Source organism: Ananas comosus, linkage group 8 (genome assembly GCF_001540865.1).
Source record: "Ananas comosus cultivar F153 linkage group 8, ASM154086v1, whole genome shotgun sequence".
Classification (NCBI taxonomy): Eukaryota; Viridiplantae; Streptophyta; class Magnoliopsida; order Poales; family Bromeliaceae; genus Ananas; species Ananas comosus.
The window spans coordinates 943,677-966,498 of NC_033628.1; the positions used below are offsets into that span (position 1 = coordinate 943,677).

At 39.7% G+C, this 22,822-nt stretch overlaps 5 protein-coding genes across 5 annotated transcripts; 1 reads left to right on the forward strand and 4 right to left on the reverse strand.

The window, feature by feature from the left end:
• On the reverse strand, positions 215–3,925 carry LOC109713602 (lanC-like protein GCL2). Its single transcript, XM_020237738.1, has 6 exons — positions 3,698–3,925; positions 1,998–2,176; positions 1,797–1,908; positions 1,349–1,465; positions 926–1,240; positions 215–796 (listed from the first exon to the last, which is right to left on the reverse strand). The coding sequence occupies exons 1-6, from the start codon at positions 3,851–3,853 to the stop codon at positions 458–460; spliced, it is 1,218 nt and encodes a 405-aa protein (XP_020093327.1). The 5' UTR covers positions 3,854–3,925; the 3' UTR covers positions 215–457.
• Positions 4,600–7,991, reverse strand: LOC109714402 (lanC-like protein GCL2). The gene is made up of 6 exons (XM_020239013.1): positions 7,743–7,991; positions 6,979–7,157; positions 6,781–6,892; positions 6,014–6,130; positions 5,613–5,927; positions 4,600–5,231 (listed from the first exon to the last, which is right to left on the reverse strand). Exons 1-6 carry the CDS (start codon positions 7,899–7,901, stop codon positions 4,893–4,895), a joined length of 1,221 nt encoding a protein of 406 aa, XP_020094602.1. The 5' UTR covers positions 7,902–7,991; the 3' UTR covers positions 4,600–4,892.
• On the reverse strand, positions 9,570–12,100 carry LOC109714281 (protochlorophyllide reductase-like). The gene is made up of 5 exons (XM_020238835.1): positions 11,955–12,100; positions 11,766–11,843; positions 10,786–11,308; positions 10,282–10,640; positions 9,570–9,950 (listed from the first exon to the last, which is right to left on the reverse strand). Exons 1-5 carry the CDS (start codon positions 12,003–12,005, stop codon positions 9,795–9,797), a joined length of 1,167 nt encoding a protein of 388 aa, XP_020094424.1. The 5' UTR covers positions 12,006–12,100; the 3' UTR covers positions 9,570–9,794.
• On the forward strand, positions 15,526–17,752 carry LOC109713709 (dof zinc finger protein DOF5.3-like). Its single transcript, XM_020237887.1, has 2 exons — positions 15,526–16,262; positions 16,384–17,752. The coding sequence occupies exons 1-2, from the start codon at positions 16,209–16,211 to the stop codon at positions 17,185–17,187; spliced, it is 858 nt and encodes a 285-aa protein (XP_020093476.1). The 5' UTR covers positions 15,526–16,208; the 3' UTR covers positions 17,188–17,752.
• On the reverse strand, positions 18,038–19,389 carry LOC109714055 (ethylene-responsive transcription factor ERF054-like). The gene has a single exon (XM_020238457.1). It carries the CDS (start codon positions 19,387–19,389, stop codon positions 18,346–18,348), a length of 1,044 nt encoding a protein of 347 aa, XP_020094046.1. The 3' UTR covers positions 18,038–18,345.

Here is a 22,822-nt window from a genome sequence, read left to right on the forward strand (position 1 = left end):
ATTAATCCAAAGGTTAAAAACTTGATAGCAAAAGAAAAAAAATATTATTAAACTCTCTCTCTCTCTCTCTATATATATATTGTAGTAACCAACCGACGAGGTTTTAGTTCTCAGATCTATTAAATTTTAATTGATAAACTAAATTTAAGTAAATCTATTGTGATTCTTTCTGTGTTTTCTGCCATTTTGATGATTGTAGTTAAACAAAGGGTCATATGAAACTGCTAATCGAAGATACTTTCACATCATGTTCTTGATATACATAATATATACACAATCACCAGAAGATCATCTAGTAGTATATGGGAGCATAAAAACCAATGTCTACAACTGGAAAGTACACCCACGCTGCTTTTATTTATTCTACAAAGTAGACGCAATCAACCAACCAACCAAGCCAACAATCAGAAGCAGTTAAGGAGTAATCGATTCCTTTTTAATCTCTGCGCGTAAAATTTCAGAGTTCATAAGCTGGGAATCTCGATTCGGGCGGTTTAAGCATGTCCAGAAAGAAATATACCCACCCAGCCTGGCCTTCAAAGAGCGAAAACGGCTGATCACCGACGCCCAAGATCCCCTCCGCGATCAGCTGTTCAGCTCCGTCCAGAAGAAAGCACGCGAATGCTTTGGCCCGATAAAGGTGCTCCGCATTGCCAGTTAGCCGGTAGAGCGAGAGGAATGCGTACGCATTTCCGCTTATACCGTGACAGATTCCGACTCGCTTTAGCAGGCCTCGATTCCAGACTACCTCTGCAGCCTCTGCTGCCGCCTGCAGGAACTCCTCTTCCTGGAAGACCTGGCAAGCACATTTCCTTTCGGAATTCAGTTTGATCCATTTTCTTGGTCCACTGAATCTCTTTGTGCAGTCGGCAACTTAACGAAGAAAAGATGAAAAGAGAAAACTGAACAACCAAGATGCATTCACCTGGTAAGCTTTAGTAAGGGTGAGAGCAACACCAGGAGCACCATGGCACCAATGAACAGCACCGTCGGCACCGTCTCCCTCTGTAAGTGGGTAGTTCCCGCTTGGAAGTCGGTTCTCAATCATGTAGCGAAGAGTGCCCTTGACGCATTCCTGCTCCTCCAAATTCAGCTCCATGTCCATCAGAACATGCACGATCCCCGCGAGCCCGTGAGCAGCGCCCCAGTATCTCTCATCAAACCACTCGTACATTAGCGGGCAGCTCCCTTCGACAGACAATCTCTTTCCGTCGCTAATGACCTCCTTCACTACTGCATCCTACAAAGTTTTGATCATCTACTATCAGATTACTAGATCCTCTGGAATCAGCTCAGGGTGAGATTCGAATAGTAACCAAAGGAGGAAATTTCAAAGAAGAAAACTCACAATCTTCGTCGAAGGGATAGTCCGATCACCAAGATGCTTATTTAGGAATGAACAAGACCATAGATATCCAGCTCTTCCATATAGCAACTCATTAGGAACTTGATCTGGCATTCTGATCTGTTTCTCGACAAGTTGCAAGTTATTTTCAACAGGGAAAATGTTTGTAGTGAAACATTAAATGACCAATCATATCATGATGTACATCATTACGGACTTTATTCACACATTCTGATTTGTTCTTCGATAAGTTGCAAGTTATTTGGACAGATATGGTCAAGCATTAGAAACAATGCGACAGAAACGAAAAAATCGTAACGTCTACGGTGAGGATAACAATATTTTTCGTGATTATTTATAGCTGTATAAGTTTTGAAGGAAAATATTCAGTAACTAAATGTGACAGAAATTTCTCATCCGCAATGAAGGAAACATGTGTACCGAAGCTCACATCATTAAACAAGCTCAAATAATAGTTGAGCATATCCTCGTCCCCAGATAGCTTCGCAACCACCGCCCCCAAAGCACAAACGCCAGCCCGACCACAAACAAAGGTCACATTCCTTCTCAGAAAGCACAAATCACTCTTAAGGTGTTTAGTCAGGTAATGCAAGAAGAAGAAGAACACAATGTAAATGGCGAGAAATGTTACGGTGAATCCGTCGAAGCCGAATCGCAAGCCTTGATGATCTCCGCACAGAGGCTGAGGTCATTTCGGTCGTCGGTAACCTGGTAAGCCTTAAACAGCAAGAATGCCGTCCCGAGCAGGCCCGCGTAGAGTGTGTAGCCATCTTCCTCCCTCCGTTTTCGGACCCAAGTCTCCTCCACAACCTGGAAACAGGCATTAACATAAGCATAATCCATGCAAAAACAAAATCCTTGACAAACCACCTAATCCTGCTATCAGTTTCCTTCAATTCCAAACATGGAATGAATGGCAGAAGAAGGCACTCAGTAATGACAGGCTATTGAACACCATGCCATGTCTACTGGCAGAAGAGATTATGGAAGAGGCGACAGATTACGACATAAGAATATGTGTGACACCCCAATAGTCTCACATCGGAAAAAAATATATATAAAAATTGAAAACTCTGCTTCTAATAGCTGTATTTAAAGCATTTTGAGCCAATAGTTTGAACTCAAAAAGTTATTACTGTCGGTGAACTGGATTATTATAATATATAAATATTACTAGTTTGTACCCGCCTTATACCTGTAGTTCGATGTTTTTACTATTTGATAAATAATTTAGATTTAATTTTAAGTTTCAAGTAACTCGATGGTCGGCTGAGTTTGACCGGGTTTGACTTCGAGTCCGAGACAACCGAGTTTCTTTAGCGAGTCAGCTCGAAATATGGTTGAGTCAAGCCAACTTGGCCGAATTTTTATATGCTGAACATAACATCAAATCCAACTCGTTGGCGCTTGATCATACTACATATCAGCTCAAATCTACATTAAAACAAACTAGGGGACTGTTTGGTGGCATGTAGTTGTAACTGCACTTCAATTATAACTGCATATAGATTCAAATCCTGCACTTATTTTGATGTATTTGAATTCAACTGTTGCAGTTGGAACTATGTCCAATTTGATAGCAGTTCCAACTGTATTACTTGAAGAGAATAATTTTAAAGAAAGATAAGCTTCCTTCCCTAATATTTTTTCAAAAATTCTTTTTTTCTTTCTGGATAGGAGGTAACCTCACTACTCCATATATAAAATAATAGAAATTCGTAAATACGTTTCTCAACCGCATGCAACCAAATAAAATATTTATAGCTGCGACGCTTTCCACTTTATCCAACCAAACAAAATACGTATAATTATAATTTAGCTAAATTACAAAAAACCCTCATGTCAAAACCCAATTTTTCACTTTTCCCCCTCATTTAAAAACCTACACTTCACCCCCTTATAAAATAAAAAATGTTCACGGGGGGTACGGTGTGCGACTGTGATGATAAAATGACTATTTTATCCCTCACCATTTTGCCCCTCATCATGTTCACAGGAGAGAAAGTTGAGGACATTTTTTAACATAAAAAATATATAATAATATTTTATAAACGGAACCCTAACGGATTACTAATGGCAGGGAACAAAGTGAACATTTTTTATTTTACAAGGAGGCAAAGTAGAGATTTTTAAATGACAGGAGGAAAAGTGAAATATCGAGTTTTGATAAGGAGGTTTTATATAATTTAGCTTTATAATTATTGTATTTCCAGCTGCATGCATCGTCAACATCGGTATATTTATAATTATGTGGAACCAAAACTTCCCGACCTAGAAGAAAACCGAAGAGTTAAGGTATTGAATTAAAGCGTAAAATTGTAAAATTCAGACCTTTTGTTTGAGGTTGAGAGCAACTCCCAAGAGCTTAACGGCTAGTTTTGGGTATGGAAGGGAGAGGAGGTGGTGGAGACCGGATCCGGAGTCGGCGCCGGCTTCGTCCTCCTCTACGAAACTCGGCATTTCATTGGGGAAGTGGCGATTCCCCATTTCTAAGCTCTAACGCTCTGCAGCTCCTCTCGCTTCGGTCAATTTTTTAAAAAATTTTTTATTTAAAGCTGCAACAAGTAACAACTCTACAAGAAATAAAATAAAATAAAATAAAATAAAATAAAATAGATGAGTGCGACTAATTAGGCCTCTAACCGTGTACACCTCGGATCACTGTCTCCGTCACAAAGTCAAAGTAAGGGAACCGTCGGATCAAGAACGAACGGTGTAGATAATATGGAGTGCCACCAACAATATTATTTTTTTGACACATTAATACGCAAATTATACTTGGATTAAGTAAGAACTAAACACTACAATACTATAATTTAGGCTTAGTTTGATGTTAAGATGAATCTAACGCTATTAGATAGAATGGAGTTGAGAAAATGTATATTGCTTCTGCGTTCTTCGATGAGACCGCAAAAAATATATCGTAACCGACTAACCGCAATATACGAAACGCAACATTACGTACGAAAACAAAAAAAATATTTTTCCATCGTCGTTTCTCACCATATGTAATACAATCTCCCCGCAATCTCAAACGAAGCATTAACAAATTGTCACTATCAGTGAGCTGTTGTCAATATCAGTCAGCTGTGTACGGCAGAGTTTGAGGATAATTAGCTCGGACCGTCGGGGATTCAAACCTCTGACCTCTTGTTTTTTACTTTCCACACCTTACCACTGAAAAATTCCGGTGATTTGGCCTTCAGTTTGAGTTATTATTTGCACCGAGAACAGAACAAGAAAAAAACCCTACCAGTTTGAGTTCAATCTATGTCTGAAAATAGACACAAATTAAACAAAAAGAAGGCACAAGAGGCGCCTCATATTTGTTCTCAACAACGATTTTCCGACAAACGGAAAACAAGGGTTTCACAAACTGAAAAAGTTCGCATAGAGTATGATTATACAAAGTAACCAACACAAAACAGTTCAAGAACATCTCATCTCTCTTAAGCTACATTTAGATCTTTCTCTTGCATCAGATTTGCTTCATTGCAAGATCTCTCGGGAACAAGGCGTGAAAATCTCAGAGTTCGTAAGCGGGGAACCTCGACTCAGAGGGTTTAACCATGTCCAGGAAGAGATAAGCCATACCCGCCTTCCCTTCGAACAGCGAGAAAGGGCGATCGCCGCCGTGCATCGCCCCCTCCGCAATCAGCTGGTTGGCTCTGTCCAGCAAAAAGCTAGCAAAAGCTTTAGCCCGGTACTTGTACTCCTCGTTGCCCGTTAGCTTGTAGAGCGAGAGGAATGCGTAGGAGTTCCCACTTATGCCATGGCATATTCCTACTCTCTTCAGCAGCCCGCGGTTCCACACCACCTCCGCAGCCTCGACTGCTGCCCGGAAGAACTGCTCGTCCTCGAAGACCTGGCAATCATATCACATATCACCTTGTTAGCTGCTACAAACAACTACAAGAAGTCCAGTTCTCTTAAAGTTTGATCTCAAATCTCAATTCGTATTCAAATTTTCAATTTTAACAAGTCGGTTCCTGAAGTTTATTCTGCATAACAGTGAAGTTCTGTTATTAATATATCGTCCGAAAAGAATGCCGACTCGATACAAATGCCATGTTGTTGACCTGTAATGATGACACCGACTTAGCATCCTCTTGGGATCGTAGACTAATCAAATTGTGAGCCAAACTTCAAGGACTTAGAGTTGTAATTGATACAAAGGATTCATATGAGCAGAATCAAAAGTTACAGGAAAAGGCAAACAAGCTGAGAAGGCAAGAGGAATGCCGACCTGAAAAGCTTTAGTGAGGGTCAGCGCAACACCGGGAGCACCATGACACCAGTGCACGAGGCGGTCCTCTTTACTGCCCTCGCTCGAGGGGTAGTTCCCACTGGGAAACCGGTTCTGAATCATGTAGCGAAGAGTGCCCTTCACGCATTCCTTGTCGTCCGGTTTCAGCTCCATGTCCATCAAAACATGCATGATCCCTGCGAGCCCGTGAGCAGCTCCCCAGTACTTCTTTCCGTGCCACTCGTACATCAGAGGGCAGCGTCCTCCGTTGGCCAATTTCTTCCCCTCATTAATAATCTCCCTTACTATAGCACTCTGCAAATTTGAAATTTTGACATTTCTCGTTAGTTCGAGAAGATAATCAACAAAAGAAAGAAGGGGAAACGAAAAAGGGCACTCACCGTCTTGGTTGAAGAAATCGTGTTCTTTCCAAGGTGCTTGTTTATGAACGAACAAGCCCATAAATATCCAGCTCTTCCATATAGCAACTCATTAGGAACTTTATCGGGCATCTTGATCTGTTTTGATAATGAACTACATAAATTACAAGAACCCTCACCTTTTTCTAACCAATCATATATTTTGCATCTTAGTATTTGGCACATAACCGTAGATTAAGTTATTTGTGAGCGTTTATTAACGATATCTAGAAGTGATTATTGTTGCCTTATTGTGTAACCAAATCTATCAGTGTCAATAACTGATACATGTCACTGCGAAATCAACTATGTCGAGATAAACATGATATCAGGCGTGGCTTGGATTTAGATCATACTATGACCCAAATAAACTAAAAAGTGCTGTCGTAAAAACATCTCAGCGAGAGGTGGAATCTCCAATGTTGCAGAAGCTGCATAGCGGCACTTCAGATAGATGATCATAAACGATGGTTCCAAGTGATTTTGAGCCGAGGTTTGAGTTGTAAATGACTATTCGTTCATAGTCAAAACACTAAACTCGATGATGGTTCACACTTTTTAAGGCAAGTTTGATTCTACGAACATAATGTTAGTTTTTCTAGACACCAGGTTCAACAAAGCTCATAACTTGTCATCGCAACCACAAGTTTATTCTGCTTCTACAGGTTACCGAGATACATGGACTTAAAGAAACTGCACGAACACAAAAATCGGGCTAGTTATAGAATTAGCTGCACTGTGAACATCACCTCATTAAATGAGCTCAAATAGTGATTAAGCATAGCCTCGTCACGCAAATGCCTTGCCACGACCGCACCGAGAGCGCACACGCCAGCGCGTCCGCAAATGAAAGTCACAAACCTACTCCAAGCCCAATCTCACTGTTGCATTACTGCTATTGAACAACAAAATAATAGTAAAAGGCACAAGAAGGCCCAAGATCTTACGGCAAGCCCTTCGAGGCGGCGTCGCAAGCCTTAACAATTTGGCCTGCGAGCTTGAGATCGGTTTCGACTCCGGTGACTTGGTAAGACCTGAACAGCAAGAACGCCGTTCCGAGCGCGCCGGTGTAGAGCGTGTAATCGTTCACTCGTTGCCGAGGTTTGACCCATGTCTCCTTCACAACCTGGAACAGGCAATTTCTCGAACATAAGCTGTGCATGAATTATTCTTTTAAAAATGATCAATAATATCTAGAGTTAAGAACTTTATGTATAGAAAATATATTACGATTGAAAAAAAAAGGCAAAAAATGTATAAAATTGTGATTTTAACATCCAATCTTTCAATTTATTTGGTTTAAATGATTTGATAGTTTTTACCACACAAAATTTAAGCTAATTATTTATTTAATAAATTTACTTTTACATATATTGCATAAAATATACTACCTAGACCGAAAAAAGTAAACAAAAAATTCAAATTTTGAAATAAAAAAGTCATTTATTAGCTCAAATCAAATCAAATAAATTAAAAGGCCATACAGTAAAATTAAAATTTTTAAAAATTAACTAGTCAGATTCAAAAGGATAATAGTCGAGATAAATTTTATACATTAAAAAAAAAAGAAAACTACTTTGACACACCGTGAATCAAATCCAACAGTAGAGACATCAAATTACATATCAAAAAAAAAAGAAAGAAAAAAAAAAGGGACCCAAAGAGTTAATTCGCGAAATTAAAAAAAAGAAAAAAAAAGAAAAAAGAGTACCTGTTCTTTGAGATCGAGAGCGGCTTTTAGGAGCTTATCGGCGAGCTTGGGATAAGGGAGAGAGAGGAGAGCGAGGAGAGTGGAGGGTTGGGCTCGGGAGCTCTCCTTCTCCTCCTCCACAAAATCCGGCATCTCGTTGGGGAAGAACCGATCCGCCATGCCGAAGTCGTCGCCGAACTCCTCCGCTCCGCCGACTTCTTCCTCCCCTGCGTTTTTTTGCGTTTTGCTCCTCGAATCTTACTTTCGAGAGGACTCGAATGTAAAGAGGCGTGGTAAATATGCAGAGCAGCCCCTCAACTGTTGATCTATTTGAAACGCATCTCCTCAAAGTTAAAAAAATGTTAAATTACTACTAAAAGCGGCTTAAATTATTTGAATTTAAAAAATTTAAACGTTGTACAAGTGTAAGGTGAAAAGAATGAAAGGTAAGGAGGCTACATCATATTTGCTTATAGTTCAGGGATCTCCATACATTTTTACCCATATAAAATGATGTGGCTCGTGGATGTGAGTGTTAGTGGCGTGTTATACGTTGGTCCAACTAAGAGTTCTTCCACTCGCAAGTCAAACTCTCAGGAACCGTGAGATCGAGAACGAACGGCCGAGATGTTACCTGCATTCGACTACACTCTAGACGCAGTAATTTTTTTAGTAAAAATAGAAATTCACTTTGCTTTTTATTCCCCCTGTGATCTCTCCAACGATGGTCACTTCCTTTCTTTGAATTCGGTTCTGCTTATCGTATTTTTAAGTTACTTTTATAAAGTAATTCAAAAAATGTAAATAATGTCATGTTAAGTTAGTGTAGTAATCAATGCGATGGACGAAGCGATAAAAAAAGAGCGATTCATCTTACCAATGAAGAAAAGTAGTAGCCGAAGAAAGTGGAAAAAAAAATAGTTCGACTCAATATAGAGGTGTGACCGGGGGCGGAACTATGTGGGGGGCTCAAGGGGGCCATGGCACCACCGGCCCAAATTTTCATAATTTGTATAAGAGTTCTTTATATATAAAAAAATTTAAAAATATATTTTGATTTAATTTTAAAAGTACGATAAGTAACCTGTTTTTAAAAAAAGTTTTGGCGCTAATATAGTGCACTCTCAACTCCGAGTTTTTTTTTTATTTAGTACCTTCATAACTTATAATTATTTTACATAAATTTTTTATTTAATTAAATTAAAGGTTATATTAAAGTTAACAACTCTGTCAACTAATAGTCATTTATTGTCATAATTATATTTAGTAAAAATTAAGAAATTAAATCATTTACTGAATTACTATTAGATTTAGTAAATTTCAAAATTATTTCAGTGAAATAATATAAATAAGATAATTAGAAGTTAAATAAGTATAAAAAAAGGGGTAATGCTTTCTTACACTAATTATTTAGTCAATATACTTTTTCATCAAAAATTTGATTGGGTAAATCTTATTTATTTGCTAAAATTGTGATTTGTATGTATTTTGCTCCCCCTTATAATTGAGTGCTAGCTTCGTCCCTCGGTGTGACCTAATTCGGCTCAAGCAAAAAAAGGAAAAAATTCAATTTAATTCAAGCAAAAAAAGATAAAAATATGCAGAGAACTAGAGCTGATTTCGGAGAGGCCATGCTCAACAATAATTGATTCGGTTTAAGCAAATAAAGAGAAAAATTCGGTTCGATTCAAACAAAAAAGATAAAAATATATAGAAAACTTGAACAAGTTCGAAGTGGAGTCGATAACCAACAATATTGAAAGAAACATTATTATGTGACAAATTTAGAAAGAAAAATGTATAGATAGATATAGATTGTATGAAGTAACTGTTATTTTTCAAATAAGATTTAAAATATTTAACAAAGACATGCTCAGGGTCTCTTATTATTAAGCTGAATCCCTCAAAATTTTACAAAGAAACACCCCCACTGCAAAGAACAACAGCATGGCTCTGCTCAGAGTGGCATTCATCTGAGCAAACCCAACAACATCTAGAGGCACAGACTAAGGAGGAAAAGAAAAAGAAAAAAAAGATCTGCTAAGGGGTGAAAAAAGGGGGAAAGAAGGGCTACTAGGCCAAGCCAACAAGCTTTTCACTAAGCTCCCACACTCTCTTCGCTTTCTCAGGATCACTGGCTTCCTGGGACAGCTGGTTCTCGAACGACGCCGAGTTCTTGTTCCAGCTCCAGTACACGCCCGACTTCGTCAAGCTCGGCTCGCTCACCACCTGGAATCAGAAACGTCAAATTAGAGCTTCTGGTGAAGCGTACTCTCCGAGACTACTTCAAGATTTTGCTGTGGTCAGAAGCTTAAACAGAAGCTGATTTAAAACTTCTACTTCTGCTGCAATGAGCTGTCAAGGAGACTTGCTGAAAAGCGAGTAGCAGCTCTTCAAGCAGCAGAATTTAACTTTTGCTCAGAGAAGCTCTTTTAGAAGCCATAAACCAGCAGTCTGAAAAGCACGTCTGTACTGTTGTTTCAACCATTCAAAACTTCTAAACTTTATGTTCGTCAGACATCTGAGCTGCGAAGCCTAAAACTATATGTAAAGAATATACCTGAGCAAGTCTTTTGCCGGCCTCGTGCTCAGACACAAAGCCCTTGGTGATGTACTTCTGGAAGGGAGGGAACAGGAGGCGGAACAGCGGGATGTGCTCGCGGAAGAGGCCGGTGGTGGCGATGCAGCCGGGGTAGAGGGACGCGAACGTGACGCCGGTCTCCTCGTGGAACCGCCGGTGGAACTCCTGCATCGTCAGCATGTTGCACACCTTGCTGTCCTTGTACGCCTTCGCCCCATCGAATTCCCCGCCGTCGATCATCGTCGACCCATTCACCCCGCTCAGCCCCGCCGCCAGCCCCCGCAGGTCCCCCAGGTTGGCCTTCGGCGGCACGTTCCCCGCCAGAGTGTTCGTGTTTCCTACAAAAGATCATAGAATTACATTGGTTCACAATTTGAGAATTTCATGAAAATTGGGATGTAACCATTCTAATTTTACTATTTATTATATAATAAACTTAACCAGATTCAATAAGTATTTTGATGGAGTGTCTCTTATATATACCTGTTATGGAGCCGACGATGATGAGGCGCTTCGACGGGTAATCGGAGGTCTTCAGGTCCTCGAGCAGCTCGCGAGCCAGAAGGAAGTGACCGAGATGGTTTACGCCGACACTCATCTCGAACCCGTCGGCGGTGTAAGTCGGCTCCTTGGCTGTCGGAAAATACACCGCGGCGTTGCACACGAGCACGTCGAGCGGCATCCCCGCCCGCCGGACGTTCTCGACGAACTGGCGGACGCTGTCGAGGGACGCGAGGTCGAGGTGCATGACGGTGTAGCTCTCCTTGGCCATCCCCGCCGCCTTGGCGGCGCGCTCGGCCTTGAGGAAGTCGCGGCACGCCATGACGACGTTCCACTTGCCGGTCTCGGCCAGCGCCTTGGCGGCGGCGAGCCCCAGCCCCGACGAAGCCCCCGTGATTACGACATTGCCCTTCCGGAGGGTCTTCTTCCCCTCCGGAGTTGCGCGGCTGATGTTCGGGGTCGTTACCGCGGCCTGGGCTCTTACTCCGAGGGATATACTCACTCTCTGCAGATAATTTCCTTCTTTAATTAATAAATTGCACAGAAAATCATTCTCGTATGTTAATATATATTTCTTATTTCCTGGGATTGAGATTTTTTTTATTTTATAAGGTTTATGACGTGGATTTAAAAATTAATAATGCTAGAAATCTGACGCAACTTGAATTTAGGATCTACTGTTCTGGTACTATATGAAATAATCGTTATACTCTAAATCTTAAATTGCTAAAGAATAATATTTATATATTTTTATATTCAACAGTCAATTCTAAATCTCGTTAATTAGTTAAATTTTCAAACTACGTGAAATCATTATTTTCTGACTTGCCTATTATTATTTCACATGGCTTAGATATTAATCATGCACTTGAGTGGGAGTCATAACGGAAACAAAATGTAGTACTATAACTTTTAACCAAGGAAAAAAAAAAGAAAGAGAGAGAGAGAACATGTTTGCATACGTTAGTGCTCCTGGAGACCGAGGGTTTAAACTCTGTCCTGGCATTCTCAGATAGAGGAATCCCCCAAAAAGTAGATCCCTGCAGTACAGTAACACGAATATATACCACACTTGTTGATTAACACTACTTAAAATCATGCATCTTCTATTAATTACCAAGATATAGGAATATGATTAATCCAAAACTCACCTCTTTGTGCACAGGAAGAGTTGAGGGGAGAAAATATGCTTGAAGAGACATTTTGAATGGAGAGAGAAGCAGCAGCAGCAACTGGGTTTTTGGGGGTGGATTTAAGGGGAGGGGGATAGCTTTATATATATATATTAATAAATTAAAATGGGTAATAGAGTTGGTGGGTGAGGATAAGGTGATAGGAGAGTGGGCCACGGCGAGCTGACGTGGCAGGGTATCCCTCCAATGGGGTGTCGAGCTTGGGATTTTCTCTCCTGAGGATATTTTGGCCTTTTTTATTTTCTTTTTTTTTTGAATTATTATTATTATTTTTTTGGTTCTGGATCTGTGTATTGGGTTGGGATTTGGGGGGATAAGGGATGTAAAAATTCGGTATGGGTTTTATTGTGGGCCGTTGAAGGACAGTGGGATGTTGGATTTTTATCATTTGTGGGCCGGTTTTTAACGGAGGATTCTAGAAATTTATCAGTTTCTTACTGGGGCCAGTTTGAAATTACCATCTCTAGAAGCACCTCGCTCGGCTGTGCTTTCGAACACTGCGATTTCAAACTCGACCTGATACCATGCTGACTTGTTAAGTGATAAAGTATCGTGGATCCCATGGTGAGATAGAAGATTCTGAGATCTAGCGTGTGCGCGCGCTTAAAATAAGGGGATCATTGTATCTTGGATTCGGAGTCTTGGGAGATTTCATTTGTTAGGAATTTGGAGCGAGTAGATTTAAGGGAAAAAGAAAATGAAAATGTGAACTTCTAGTTCTCTCATTATTCGTAAAATTAAAAGAAAAGTGATTGGCATGTTATAGAAAGATTAAGATATAACATGCACCTCTCAAGATTTTCTCTAATGCAAGCGACAAAATGTTTAATGATGGGTGTATTCTTATATTCATGTTTACTTTTTGTTTGAAATCCTCTGAACTTCTAATTTTTTGAAATCAAGTAATTTAGTTAAAAAATTTAAAAATTTTATCAAATTAAAGCAATTTCACCAAATTCAACAACTAGTAGATAATATTATCAAGGAAAAACTTCAAAAACCCTCCGTGGTTTCACACTTTTTCATTTTAGTACCCTGTGGTTTAAAGTTTATCAAGTTAGTACCCCGTGGTTTCTCACTTTATCACTTTAGTACCCTGTGGTTTAAAAGTGTATCAAATTAGTACCCTGTGGTTTTGCACTTTATCACTTTAGTACCCTGTGGTTTTACACTTTATTACTTTAGTACCCTGTGATTTAAAAAACCACATGGTACTAACTTGATACAAAATTAAAACCACAGGGTACTAAAGTGATAAAGTGCAAAACTACAGGGTACTAACTTGATATACTTTAAACCACATGGTACTAAAGTGATAAAGTGAGAAATCACATGGTACTAACTTGATACATTTTAAACCACAGGGTACTAAAGTGAACAAAATTGAAACCATATGAGGGGGTTTTGAAGTTTTCCCTATTATCAATCTAATGTAGTGTAGCTGAGAAAGAATTTTTCTGTAGCCGAGGGGGTCTCCATACATTTTTGACCTTCTCGTTGCAATAAAATTTAGGTAAAAATATACAATACATATATGAACTTTTTTGAATCGGCAATTCAATCTTTTATTTTATTTGATTTGAATTAGAATGACACTTTAATTTTAAAGTTCAAACTAATTATTTATTTTAATAAGCTTATAATTATGAGAATTGTATAAAATATATTAGAGCTAGGCTACTATACTATCGGTAGCACGGGGAGCTCCGTGCTTCCAAGTTGTTTTCGATGATGCGGCTTCCAAATCGATGATCGGCTCCGTTAGACTTGATCTACACTATTAAAAGTATTTGGAAATTAAATTTAATAATTTTTCGATATCATTTACCTATCAAACAAGTAGTCTAAAATTAAACAGCTGAAAATAAAAATCTCATAAAAAATGATGATAAAAGATTTAAATTCAAGATCAGATATACTGATCTTACTCTAAATAGTGAAAAAAATTTTCTATAAAATTTTCATCGGATTTGGATTGTTTTACACCATTAAACTCTCAAACACATCACATCGGCCATTAAAATTGTCAATTTTGAGATCTTTTGATCACTAGTCAAATAATGTCGAAAAAATCTGAAATTTAGTTTTCAAATACTTTCAATAGTGTAGATCAAGTCTAACGGAGCCGATCGTCGATTTGGAAGCCGAATCATCAAAAACAACTTGGAAGCACGGAGCTCCCCGTGCTACCGATAGTATAGTAGCCAGACTCAATATACTAACTAAACTTATAAAGATAAACGATACATTTAAATTTTAAAAGCTAAAATACTGTTGACTTATTCAAATAAAACAAATTAAATAGTTAGATAGTAAAAATAAAATTTTAAAATGGCTAAATTATAGAAAATCTCTTTATAAATATTCACATTTTTTACTTTTGCTCCCTAACTTATAAAAATCTATATTTTTCTCCATCAACATTTCGGGTTGTTGGATTTAACTCCCCTCCATCAAGGTTCCATCATTATTCTGTATATTTTTTATAATTTATACTGAAAAATATCATTCAAAACAATATACATATATTAAAAATTTATTTTTTTCTCATAAAAGAAGTATAGATAATTTTTTCATTTTTCACTCTCTATTAATGTCGTATTACCTTGAAAACGTTTCAAAAATTTTAAAAGGATAAGAATATAAAGGGTTAATTTCATACAGATTTCTATAAATATAGTGAAGAGCAAATATATTTCTACAAAGTTCAACTTTCACATATTGTCTCTACAAAATTTTTAATATTTTTAAATACGTCCATCTACTTTGTTATCGTTAGAGAACTATTTATATTTTCAAATTTGCCATAACAAATATATATCCCCAAAAGCCAAAACAGTATAATATAAGAGGGATAAAAGTGTCAAAAATTAATCAGTATAAATTATTTAATTTATGATTAACTAAAATTTTCTAACGGATTCTAACGGCAAAAATATATTTAAAAATATCAGGACTTTTGTAGAAATAATATATAAAAGTTGAACTTTATAGATACATATTTGCCATTTATTATATTTGTAGGAACGTGTGTGAATTTAATCCAAATATAAATTTTCAAAAATCAGAAAAAAAAAAGTGAATGTTTAGTCTTTTTTAAGATTTCACCTAGAAAGTTCCATAAAATTTTACCTACAATTAAGCAAGCAGCGGCAAATAACACGGCGACACGTAGGCAACAAAAACATAGTGGGTCCCACGAACCCCAACGGCCACAAGGTGACGTTTACACTGTGAGGTAAGAGGCGCCCGCTCAGAACCCACAAAATTCCTCACGCGTGCCACGGCGGCCTACTAAATTAATCGGGCCCGAATGCGACGGCGACGAAGACGAGCTCGCACTCACCACCCCCCGTCCACTGAATTCCACTCTCGCGGGTCCCACAATTCTCCACTTTGTCCCGCCGACCCATCCCCTTTCGCTGTCACTCCCTCTCTTCGCCCTCTCCACTACTGCATCGGAATATTTCGCCGCTCATATAATATCATGCGTGAGTCTCCGTTTGTATGCTTATAAGTATAAGTTTCTGTGTCGCATGAATTTCAATTGATATGTTGCATCTTCTGGGTGCTAGTATAGCTGGTAGTCAATTTTGTTGCAAAACGCCTGGTGGGAGCCTGTATCTCAAATCTTGCACGTGTTTCTTCTTCTCCCCTCCCCGTTCTATCGTGCTTCGCTCCGAATCCGTTCCGTTCCGTTCCGTTCCGTTCTCTCCACTTTGTACTTACGGCCTAAGCAACTTCTTTTACGCGACCCCACTCTTTCTCGAATATAAAATCATTTCGACGGGATCAAAGGAGACTCCCATATCTCTCCTTTTAGTTACAAGTCCATTCCTAAATAAGAAGTACAATTTAGAAGCTCGAACCAATTCCAATCCAATCCGATCCAATCCTTTTCTTATACGTCGATCACAAAACATATACTAGGAAAAAGGATTAAGACTCTGCGTGAGTGATCATCTGGAGGAGGAGGAGGAGGAGGCAGAACTTTCCCTCGACATGTGCGGATCGTCTTCGTACACTCTCTCTGATCATGTAACCAGAACCGCCACTCCGTGCCGCCGCTTCCTACCGAGCAAAGAACCGCCCTCGCCCCCGTTCCGCCTCGACCGACTGAATAATATTGTTATATTTTTGCTCTTCTTCTGCTTCGTCTCCCTCCTCCTTCCTAAACGCTAGGCGTAGTTTGATACACGAGAAAAAAAAAATATGGGTCTTATCTCGCAGCAATCTTCTGTCAGCAGCGCCGACTGGTCCCGGCTGGTCCGTATACGTTATCTTTTCTGAATTCTTTCATCAGTACATATGATATGACTCATCTGATTTTCATTATTTACATAAATAAAACAGTATTAAAATTACTTTTGGAATGCTGATTTTGAAGGGGATGTTGAGTGGCAGTGGAGGGATAGAAGCTCCTAAGCCCTTGCCAAGAAACCAGCTGCAGAGGCCGCAGATCTGGCCGCTGCTGCGGTGCCCGCGGTGTGACTCTACCAACACGAAATTCTGCTACTACAACAACTACAGCCGGTCGCAGCCGCGGTACCTCTGCAAGGCGTGCCGGCGCCACTGGACCGAGGGGGGCACCCTCCGCAACGTCCCAGTCGGCGGCGGGCACAAAAACAAGCGCAACAAAGCAACTACTTCAAAAGCAGCTACTACTGCTACTGCTACTGCTACTGCCACCGCTGCTGCTGCTACCACTGCCACTACTGCTGCTGCTACTGCAATAAACAGCAGTTCAATGGACGATCCCGCCACCGCCATATTTCCCGAAATCCTACGCCGCGTACTCCTCCATCCCCCGCTGCCGCCGCCGGTTGAGTCGGTCGATTACAGCGTAATGAGCACGTTGACGAGTTCGTTACAATCCGATCAAATTGGCAATATTGCAGCAGAGCCAAATACAACCGTGAGCTCGTACGGGAGCGCTCTGGCGCAGGTTTCGTTCTTCGGATACTCCGACGAGGGTCTCGGCCCGATGAGCAGCGCTTTGAATGCATGGCATGTGGCGCCTCACATGCAACCGCCTCTGGTGAGCTCCGGAGGTGGCGAGGCTGTCGCAGACGCCCTGGAGGCTTCTGCTGCTACTGCTAGCGGGCTTTGGATGAGTGGATGGCCGGACGAAGAGGTGTCGGGCTTAGCTGTTCCCGAACTCGACCTGCCTCTTACTAGTGATGATTTGTGACTACAAAGTTTAGCTCAGATGAAGTGCGCACTGATAAAATAATTAAACATCATTCATCGCTTTTCAAATGAAGAAAATTAATAACTAAGAACTATTTTATTAGTGTGTCCTATTAAAGATCTGACTATAGATTTACTGAATCTGATAGTGATCAAATTCAATAAATCTGATCTGCTCGTATCAAAAGCGGTTTTTATCAATACTGCTTTTCATAAAGAAGGGAACAAATGTAAGTTTGTTTGCTGGCAACTTGATCTAAAGTGTTTGGAAATACCCAGTGTTTCAATACCTGGAGAGGGATCAGATTGTGTTGGAATGTTGTTTGTTGGAGTGGTGCATTAGCACCTTGTTTCTGTTTGGTTAGCTACATGTACTTCAGGTTGTGGTGTCAATGCTTTGTGGTGCTGCATGTGAATTGCTCTTGGACGCGTTAGTTGTAGTCCTTAAGAAATTGGTGGTAATTAGTTGTTTGATCTAAGTTTCCTCTGTAAAGGTCAGTGTAACATTTGCAAGTGTGAAACTTTTTTTTTTTTTTTTTGTATAAATGGATATGCAGCTCATGTACTATTGCTAGTCAATTACTTTAGCTCTTAAAAGTGCACTGAACAATTCGATTGTAATTAAAACCTAATTAATATAGTGGCACTAAGAGAAATTTTTAAAAAATATTGAATTAAGAACCATTTGCAGCAAATTAAGCAGAAAACATTTTCACAACAAATGTACCTGTCACATTGAATACATGCATGTCCTCAACAATATTAATATGACATCTTCCTTTAATTATTTTATTATTGGTTTACAGGGAACTAGAAAGAAAAAAGTAAAAAAAGGACAACAGGATAACAGGTACAAAGAGAATGAAGAGGTGAATATAAATGAAAATAAGAAGATGAGAGGAAATGGAGGCGCGTAAGGAATAGAGGAAACATGGAGGAGTCCTAATCTTTGACATGTGGATTTGAGATGATTCTATTGTCACGAGTAATTAGCATTAAAAACCTTAAACCTGTGATTTGACAAATCTAAAGCAAAACAAGCAGGTGTGGTCTACAAGGCCTATTTGGTGCTGCTTTACAAAAACAGACATATGATAGTTTGTCTAGCGCGCCCAACACATAGAAGTAACCGAGTAAGATTGCTGTTGCTACTAGAACTCTATGTTGTAACGGTGTCGGTAGGGTCAGAAGAAGAAGCGCTATTAATATCCTGGCTTGCTGCTGCTGCTGCTGCCGTCGTTGCTGATGCTGCAGGAGCGGCATCGGAACGCACCGACTCAGATTCAGCGGCTGCGGCGAGGCGCGACTGGCGGAGCAACCTGTTGGCCCAGTCGACGTCGTCCCACACCGAGCTCCCCGGCCCCCACGCGCTGAACCACGCCTCCACCTCCCCCTCCCCCCACGCCAACTGATCACTCCCTCCTCCGTCCGTTTCCGCCGTTCCGCCGACGCTCTCCGCACGGCCTTCGACTGCAACAGTGCTCGGAGCCGACGGAGCAGGCGCTGACGATGACGACAGCGACGACGACGGTGCGCTCGCACTGCAGAGGAAGAGGCCGGGGAAGTTGAGGCGCGCGCTCTCGCCGCGCAGCTTGAAGGCCTCGCGGTCGTAGGCGAGGGCGGCGTCCTCGGCGGTGTCGAAGGTCCCGAGCCAGAGTCGCCGGGAGCGGCTGCGCGGGAGCCGAATCTCCGCCACCCACTTCCCCCACTGCCGCTGCCGCACCCCGCGGTACAGCTTCTGCGGAGGCCGCGGCGGCGTTCCAAACTGCTGCATCAGCCCCGCACCGCCGCGGGGGCTGAGGTTGAGAGCCTCGCTCCAGCGTCGCAGCAGCACCAGCTGATCAGACACCAATCCCGAATGAAAGGGCGGAGAATTCACGGCTCCGAACGAGATCATCTGCTGCTGCAGCAGCGCTCGCGCGTCGGAATCCGACCGAGGCGCTTCGAATGCGAAAGGTGAGATCGGCAGCGAAGGGAAGAGAATCGAACGTGATCGGCAAATGAGGTTGGGTCGGTGGAGGTCATGATCCGGGCTCTTGATCTTTTTCGAAGGCCGCGGCGAGCTCTCCAGCTTCTCGGCGCCGTGCGCCACCGTCGGTATGTCCAGTACTGCTTTCCCTTTCACTCTTCTTCCGCGGACGCTGTCGCCGTCGCCGTCGCCGTCGCCGTTGCAGTCCTCGCTGCTCTTTCTCGGACCCTCCATGTATTCTCTCTCCTCTTTCGAAACCAGAATTTATGCTTGCGCAAAATTTATATAGCTTGATATAAAAAATTTAAACCTTTGTTTAATTAAATAGAGCCCATCGAGTCTTCTTGCAAAAGTGTAAATAAAGTGGGGCTTATATAAAAGGCGGGAAGAAGAACACGGAGAGATGAGATAAAGTAAAAATACTGAATATTAATTATTAAAATTTTTGTCACCTCCGTCAGAGACAGTCAGTTTTTAATAAAAAAAATTTATAATTTTTTTAAATAATTTAAAACTTTTAGTATTAAAAAATAATAAAACTAGCTAAATAAAATTGATTTTTGGATTAGGGTGTGTTTGGTTTCACGTAAAACTGTGGAAAAAAAATTTTCAGTGAAAAAAAAATTTTCGGTGGAAAAAAGTTTTACGTCGTTTGTGTTTGATTTGTAGGAAAAGAAAAATAATTTTCCATGACAGTTGTTTGGTTGAAAGGAAAAAAAAAGTAGATAAAAAATTATTTAATATATTTTTTATTATATATATTATTAATATATTATAATTATTATATATATTTTCTCTAATTATANTATTTATTTATAAATTTATAATTATTTATTAACATTTCTAATATATAACTGTGATCTATATAATAAAACATATATTATTATTATAATAAAATATTTAAAATTATAATAAATATATATTAATAATATATAAGAGTTAGATATTAGAAATGTTAATAAATAATTATAAATTTATAAATAAATATTATATAATAATATCCTTATATAAAAATAAAATACTATAAATATATATATAAAACCGGAGGGAGGTCCACCGTGGACCTCCCTCTCTGCGGTCCACGAGGCAATAGACCGCGCGTGCGCCCGCTGCCCCTTCCGCGCCCAACGCCGTGATTCTTCCCTCATTTTCGTTTTCCTCTCAGCGGAAAATGAAAACGAGTATTTTTCTGAGAATATGTAAAATAATTTTTTCGAAATTTTTTTTTTACGAGCAAACAAACGTTGGATTTTTACTTTTCTGCTGAAATTTTTTTTTCAAGCCCATTTTACAGGGAACCAAACGCCGCCTTATGGAATTATAAGATTTCAACATGTTCCCGTAATAAACCAGCAGCAGTCAATTTTTCTTTTTTAAAAAAACGTGGGTCCCGCGCGTCTGACCAAGGATGTTGGTCGGTTTGGTCGGGGACAATTGGGGTCCCACTCGCGTTTATTTTGTAGTTTGTTCAGTCGTTACTTACTCGTTGCAATTTGTTATAAAAAATTTCTAATATTTTAAAATAAGGTGCATAATAATACAATAAAATGCCTAGAAGAATATTTCATATTTGGCTTTTGGAACGTTTCTGTATTTAATCTTCTCTTTTTTTTGTCTTTTTTCTTTTATCTTTTTTTCTTTTTTATCTGAGACTCGGGTTGTCTTAATCTGTAGCCGAGTTCATTTCCCAACTGAATGAAACTGCAGCATGATACTCTTCAGTACTCCAGCGTAAAACACTCGTGTTCGAATTCTGCTTCGCACGAAAATTGATGCATACGTACGCTATGATTTACGGACATCTTCCGAACGAAAAGACCTACTCCTGTCATCTTCGATCCTACGATTAGAAGTGTAAGCTTGCTGAAACTCCATCGTAATTTGCCGAGTTAAGTTTTAGATATATAAATGGATGAATTTGGACTCTGAATCCAATTCCAAAATCACCCGATAACATTGCGGAGTGAAGGAGATACATAAGGTAAAAACATGCATGCATGAACCTTTTCTAACCTAATTTAAAACTCAGAGAAATGAATTTGGTATATGTCCATCGACACGACATCAATGTCCTAACCTAATCCTACGTTACTTAGTTTTTGTCTCATCGGAGTTTCGCAGATGCTTACTGCTCAGCAGAAATTAGCGACAGTGATGAATCGCAATATAGTTTTAACAATTTTGAGTCGACAGCGTAATCGCATGCGCACACTGCAATACTTAACCAGTGTGGAGAGCTTACCTAATTATTGAGCAAATGATTATATACCTATCCACTTCTCACATACTCTCTACAAAGAAGCAGATTCAGTGCTCAACAATAATCTAAAGTGCTGTCCCTAATCGCTTTTGCTTTCGCCTCCGTCATGCAATGCCCACAGCGCAGTCGCACGCGGACGAAGTCGTACGCGCACGCAAACAGTCCAATGCGCTGTCCTCTCGATCGAAGATGCGCTGTCGGTAGGTGTTGCACCGCGAAATCTTGTTTTGTAACAAGTGCTTTGTCCGAAGATAGTATAAAATTTTTCGCTGAAATCATCATTCTGGCTCGAAGTTGTAGTATTCTGAGTATCGTTTCAGATGGCTCGATAGAATTGGTCGCGTACAACTACTACCGCTACCGCGTGTTCGTTTTGATTTGACGCACGAGTTGTCGTTGTTGCAAGTACATTGAATTGTGCTTATCGCGTGTGCAGTTGATGGCTCCTCCAGTATAATTTATGGTGACTCTCCACTAATCGAGATTAGGATTGGTTCTAGGATTAGGTCAGAAGCTTATAATAGTGGAGTTAAAATTAACTACTTGGCTTTAGGCATCTCAAATATTTAAAGGAGCATATGTTAATGAATAATTAATGTTTTAAGTTATCTTAATTTGAGTTGTTTATTTAGAGTCAACGACGGAGGGAACGGTGGTGGAATCGATTGAACATTAGGACAATGTTAACAATCCATTGATCACTTCGAAACGAGTTTTGAATCGTTTTGCTACGCTCAAATGCATTTATTTATTCAATCGTTTTATGCGATCTTCTTCGTAATTGCTCCATCATTTACCATCCACCTGAAAAATTAGTACTAATCCCATAAATAAAGCACAAAGAGTATGTTTAAAAGAACACGTTTCTTCTTAAACAGGTATATTGTTAAATTGTAAATACCTAATTCACGAAGAGCCATTTATTTTTATAAATGACTCTAATAATTTTATAAATACATAAATAACCCTCTCTTCGCCACGCAAGCGCTTAGATAGTGTGTTAAAGCTGAATATGGTGATTTAATCATCGTATTTAAATATTGGATCACCGTATTTCTTTTTTTATTTTTCATTGCCCTTAAGTAAAAAAAAAACTATAGTGTGTATATGAATATAGTAATTTAATTACTGATTTCAACTTAAAAATGTTAACGTGACACACGGACACTCACGCGGTAAAAATAGGGCGATATATGTATATATAATTTGTTAGGGTTCTTTGTATAATATTTTTTTTTGAGGGGACTAAATACAAAAAAAGCACTTTTCGTGGGGACTGTTATATAATAAAAATGTTTTGAGGGGGTTCAGTGCAAAAAAGTAAATGCGAGTTCGAGCCCCACTCGGACACGGTGGCTCGAGCGTGCCAAATCGGAAGCTATTTATCCCGACCCGCGCCGCATCGAC